At 32.4% G+C, this 6,000-nt stretch overlaps 1 protein-coding gene across 1 annotated transcript in view; it reads right to left on the reverse strand.

Moving 5' to 3' along the window:
• The window catches only part of LOC127721632 (uncharacterized), a 44,239-nt gene extending 39,324 nt beyond the window's left edge, over positions 1-4,915 (reverse strand). Inside the window, exons 1-4 of the mRNA XM_052228402.1 lie at positions 4,730-4,915; positions 4,192-4,371; positions 2,235-2,300; positions 77-345 (exon numbers count right to left, since the gene is read on the reverse strand). Of these exons, the coding sequence (XP_052084362.1) occupies positions 77-345; positions 2,235-2,300; positions 4,192-4,371; positions 4,730-4,799 (585 nt within the window). The 5' untranslated portion in view covers positions 4,800-4,915. The remainder of the gene's footprint in view (positions 1-76; positions 346-2,234; positions 2,301-4,191; positions 4,372-4,729) is intronic.
• Positions 4,916-6,000: the final 1,085 nt, after the last annotated feature.

A 6,000-nucleotide genomic window follows, 5' to 3' on the forward strand; every position in this document is an offset into this window, starting at 1 on the left:
TATTAGTAGAAATTGTAAAAATAAGTAGTACAATTGTATTATTAGAATAACGCTGTTCTAAATGTTTTATACATACCATCATATTTGGTTTGAATGTACCCTCCCAGTGTTTTTGTAAAAGAACTGCTGTTCTTATGTTTGTTTTAGATAAGTTTGTGTATTTTGCATCAGTAATGAGAACATTATTGATGTAGAAGTTAATATCATAAGTATAGTCATCTGTTGCGTCATTTACTCTGCACAAAAACTTTGGTGTTTCATTAATATATTTTCTGGATTCGTTAATAACAATATCGTAATGCATATCGACTGTTATTGTTGAGGTAAACCGTAAAGAAGGATACACTGTAAAATAAATAATTTGTATAAGATAAGTACCGGAACATAAAATCATGCGTTTACGTTTTCTTTGACAGAAATTAAGAAATGGTCGCATGATTGATTAGAATGAAAAATAATCGACTCATTTAAATGCTTTGATGAAAGACATTGAAACACGCAATATGACTTAAAACTAAGGCATAAGAATAAGAATAAATCAGTTTAGCGATGATTATGTTACACGCTACTATATAGCTATTTTTCAACTTAACGAATCAAAATGGGTGCCTAGTCAATAAGTTAACTTTAATTCCAGCAAAAGTGTATATGACTGTCCGAAATCTGGAACCTGTTTTATTGTCTTTTACAATATATTGCTTGATACAGAGCGAGTTTGGTGTTGACGGATGTTTCTCTATATGTTTTTATTCTTTAAATCACATTCCGCTATATAGATGATATTCTCTCACAAAATAATTCAAAATTTGGTGCCTATGTTGAACGCATCTATCCCATTGAACTTGCGATAACGGATACAACAGATACTGTTCAGTCTGCCTCATATCTTGACTTACATCTCGAAAGTGACAATTAGGGTTGGTTGAAAACAAAAAAAAAACTTTACGACAAAAGAGATGATTTCAGCTTCCCAATTGTGAACTTTTCATTTCTATGTAACAACATTCCAGCAGCGCCTGCATAAGGAGTATATATCTCCCAATTGATACGATATTCCAGGGATTGTTTTTCCTCCCGTGATTTCCTTGATAGAGGGTTGCGCTCACAAGTAAGCTATTAAACCGTGAGTTCCAAGTTGTAAAGTTGAAATCATTCTTTCGTAAATTTTACGTACGCCATCACGAGTTGTTTAACCGTTATGGAATATTCGTTTCACTGATAATAGCGGATATGTTCCTAATGTCGTAATAACAATACCGTCCCCTTTTCCCGAATGTTACCTACCGAATTAGACTTATTATCGGGTTTGTACTAACATGAGCAACACGACGGGTGCCACATGTGGAACAGGATCTGCTTACTCTACCGGAGCACATGAGATCACACGTAGGTTTGGGGGAAAGGGGGTGGGGAGGTCCGTGTTGCTCAGTCTTGAGTTTTCTGAGTTGTGTTTTGTGTACTATAGTTTGTCTGTTGGTCTTTTTACTTTTTTTAGCCATGGCGTTATCAGTTTATTTTTGACTTATGAGTTTGAATGTACCTTTTGTATCTTTCACCTCTCTTGTACAGATTAACTAATATCACACAAGAGAGTTTCAAGCTTTTACATATAATACAGATGTCCTTTTTGCTGGAGACTGTATGAAGACATTTATATGATTTTTTTTATTTTACTCTGTGTCTGCTTTCTCAGATACATGTATGTAGATTTTCCTGTCTCTTTACAGTTAAAGATAATAATATTGTCTCCTTAAAACATGTTATCCCTGACATGACGATGAAATATATATGCAACGTAAGTTTTTAATAAACACACCTTGTCAATGCAAAGATGATATTTTTTATGGTGCTTTGACTAAAATACATTACTGGTATTGATTATATTATACACTTACAGCCCTTGTATGGGGTCGATACGAGGATATATCTACCTTGACGATGTATATCGATTGAGAAAGATGAATTGACTTCACACAAAGGCATCGATTGTTATATAAGTATTGTCAATACACCGAAAATAGATAAGAAATTGATTTAATTTGTGGTTACGACTGTATTGAGGTTTCTATATTATTATTTTTTTTCATTTTAAAAATAATTGTGCAATAACACTTTCCAGCTGCAGATTGTAGTCTATCTTTGAAAATACAGTTGAACTTGTGAACTGTCTGAACGAATCAAATAGGTTAGAATAAACAAAATAATATTGTTACATATAATAAAAAAATACCAACCTTTACTACATCCCGGAGAATATCCCGTCTGTGACAATTGTCCATCTGGACACGGCAGTTCTGCACCTAAGATAGTAAAGTGATTTTTTTTTTCTTTTCAAGAAATTGAAAGATGCTAAAAAGTAATTTTATTGGAATCGCCATTATTCTTCATATAATGTATTCACTAACGTGTAAAGGCCTTTAAATTAAACGGCCATTTAAAGATATCTATTATCTACAGCAATATTCATCACTTTCTAAGGAAGGTTAATTGTTTTATGAAGAAACACGCTATTAAATTATTTCTGGCATTGGTGCAATTGGTCCATTTTAAAACAGGATCAAATCCTCAATGTATAATATGATTGTAAAGCATGCTTGAAGTATTAACGATCTTTTTTTTTCTTTTCAGAAAAGAAAACATACCAGCTTATTTTGATCATGCGTTGCTTTTGAAGTTGTTTATCATATTTTTTGGTGTTTATATAACATATATCTTTTTGATTTTAAGTAAAAAATCTGTATGGTAATAAGTTCGCATTTATTTTATTTGTTTGCTGGAGGAAGGTTTTTTCTGTATATCGATTATATAAGTTTCATAAGACCGAGAAGTAACCAATTCGAACAAGCCATTTGTTTGAATCTAGAGATATTGAACACTATAACAATAAAAAACTAATTGACAAGTTTTATATAGGCATTCTTGGTCGGATGCATTTGAAGCTTCATGAATTGCTAAGAGAAAACAAAAAAAAACAACATCAGTTTATTAAGCTATACACATAAAGGTTGAAATTGTGTAACAAGACCCCTCTCCCCCAAACAAAAACAACCACCACGACCACACAACCTTCTACCACAAAGAGAGTGAACATGGGAATGAACTTAGGTGCTAGGTATTCAGGAAGAATAACATAGTAAAGGAACAGCTGTATTTTAAGTGCACCTGTGTTTACTTCCAATCATTGAGAAGCAAAATATATCCTTTTTGATCTTGTTTGTATGAAGGAAGACATGATTGCGTCACCTCCTCGTTCATTACCCTCCGTCCAGGGTTACGGTACCTATGTTATAGTCGTTATAAAAAGATCAAAGCGTGATTTTGTTCTCTGTTGGCTTATATTATGAAATTTTATTGAATAAGTGTGTTCAGTCTATAGTAGTAAATGTGAGCTCTTTATAAACTTAAAGCTTGAAATTTCATGAGAGGAGACAATAGAACCTACGAATTTAAATTGATTTTGCTTCATATAATTTATATGAAATAAGTCCAAGATTGACACACGAAGATATATGGTTAAAATATAAATCTTTCTGTGCGATTGTATGTGCAGGAAAGTTTATGTTGTTTGTCACTTGATTAGTTAAGTGGTAATATACGGAAATGTATTTTAAATGATTTTCACTTAACTTTATGTTGTTAAAAGGGACGGTCTCGCAAAGAAGCCGATAATAATGTGATATCTCTTATTGCTGCAGTTGACTAACTGACAGTTAAGGTTTTTGTAATCACATGTACCAGTTTCAGTTGTGGAACACATCCGTTTAATTCTGAGTTTTGAATATAAAATTTACACAAACAACCACGTCGGATTTATGTTGTGGATTTGTAATTATGAAATACTGTTATAAAGCCAGAAGTTCTTGCTTGACAAACGCTTATAGTTTCATGGTAATGGTTGGGTGTTCATCAAAAAGAAGTCACTCTAGATTATAAAAGACAAGCGTCTATCAAATAGTCATAAAATGTTTAGTTTGTATGAATTACAGATTTCATATGAATGTCATTTTTACATTAGCGACTAATACTCATGCAGCTATATATGGAATATTATGATATGAAATATTGATTGCATTTACATTATTTTTTTGTCTGTAGAATGCTGTATTGTCATAAAACTACATTTATGTGTACATACTGGTTTATACATTTAAATCACATTTTTTTTTCTTAAATTTATTACGGAATACAAACCAAAACAGTATGCTGTGTCGCAACCTTTTGTCGGTTGCAGGTAGTACACCAAATATAATGTACAGTTTTTTATTCTTATAGGATATTCTTCATTTACACATCGGTCATCAAGTACTTCGTACGCTGTTCTGTTAACAATTTTACCTGTTGCCGGGAAAATGTCTTCACCAGTAGTTACACCTAAGATGGTTAATTATTCATATAACAGTATGGTCACAAAATTTAACATACCAATGAAATTAAACTGAAAATAGGGAGACTAAAGCAAAAAAAAAAAAAACCTTAAATTTTGAAAAGCATTTTCGAAATATTAATGAAACCACCATAAATGACCATTTACGATATTATATGATTACCTTTTTTCATATATGCAGATACATATCAAGTGAGTTTTTTCGAGTCTCTTTGTATCAAACATTATTATGTAAGTCTTAATTGTCATGTTAAATAAGATTCTCTCAGTTTCAGGAGGTTAATTTTACATAGTATCGATTCTAGTCATTTAACAAATATACATTTCTATCTTAAATGAGGTTACCTTTCCTTGACAAATATATCGGATATGCTGTGCCACATCTGTATCCGCCGATCAAGCATTCTGTAGGCATTCGTTCACCAGCTTTGCTAGTAATTCTATACCAGCCTTCTTCTAACCATGAGTCACACAGGAACGAATTGTCTGTTAGATTATTGGCTGCTGATCGTTTCCAATTATCTATGAAATTGATAGTTTCACAGGGTTCTATAAAATATAAATGGTCATACTTAATAAGCATTTTAGGAAAAAATATATTTCATTAACATGTTTTGTTTTAAGTCATAACAACATTTATTCTGTCTCGTTTTTGGAATTTGGTATACTTTGTTCAAATTATCATAGTCACTATCATTTCATTTATTTCTGGTGCAAGGTACTCGACCAGAAATAGATTGATTGATTGTTGGTTGCTTAGCGTCCAGTGGCAAAAATATCATGCATGTTCACAACGAGAGCAAATTAACAGTAAATAAATTAGGTAAGTCCTGAAATAGGAGCCGTCTGGGATGAAGTTCGTGAAAATGAGGGTGTATTAGATAGAGACAGAAATTGTGCCTTGCAACAGGTCACGTACAGAGTTGTTGCAAGGGTTCTTAACGTGTAGAGAGCGTGGTACTTGCTCTAAACGAGGCATCGGATTTAACTTCTCCATTCTGACGGGATGTGGCTGCGTTTTATGACATCCATCAAAACCAAACTGACGTCCCACTGTGGAAAATGGTTTACCTCCGGCCAAAATAAGTAAAAAAAATGACCATATTTCTATTTCACTGTTACCCTTGATGTGCCAGAATTGGAAAGATGCATAGAGTGGTTAAAACACCATTTATTGGTCTTAAGCAAAGGTATTTTCTTCACACTAGTTATCGTTTGTTTTGTGTTTTAAAGTTCTCTGTTTTAAAGAGTTTACCTTCTTCGTTTTAATTGATTTGATATCTGTCCTTCATCGACAAATGTAGTTTCACTGCTTGGAAACTATATATATTGCAAAATTAAACTGATAATAGGAATAGCATAGACATTGTATCAATTACAGCATTGATCACATTATATATTGCAATGCCACGAATGTTGTAGATAATGTTAACTAGTGCATTCTATTATTGACTGTAGTTGCAATAATAGAAATGTGTCTTCGGAGATGATGTCTGTTCATCGACAAGTTATTGCAAGTTATTTTATAAATCATTGTTATGAGAAAAACACTCTATTTATTACTGTGCAACTTATTTTCTAAATACAATAGATTCAAAGAACATACATGCAAATGT

The sequence above is a fragment of the Mytilus californianus genome, unplaced genomic scaffold (assembly GCF_021869535.1).
Source record: "Mytilus californianus isolate M0D057914Y unplaced genomic scaffold, xbMytCali1.0.p SCAF_12, whole genome shotgun sequence".
Taxonomy (NCBI): Eukaryota; Metazoa; Mollusca; class Bivalvia; order Mytilida; family Mytilidae; genus Mytilus; species Mytilus californianus.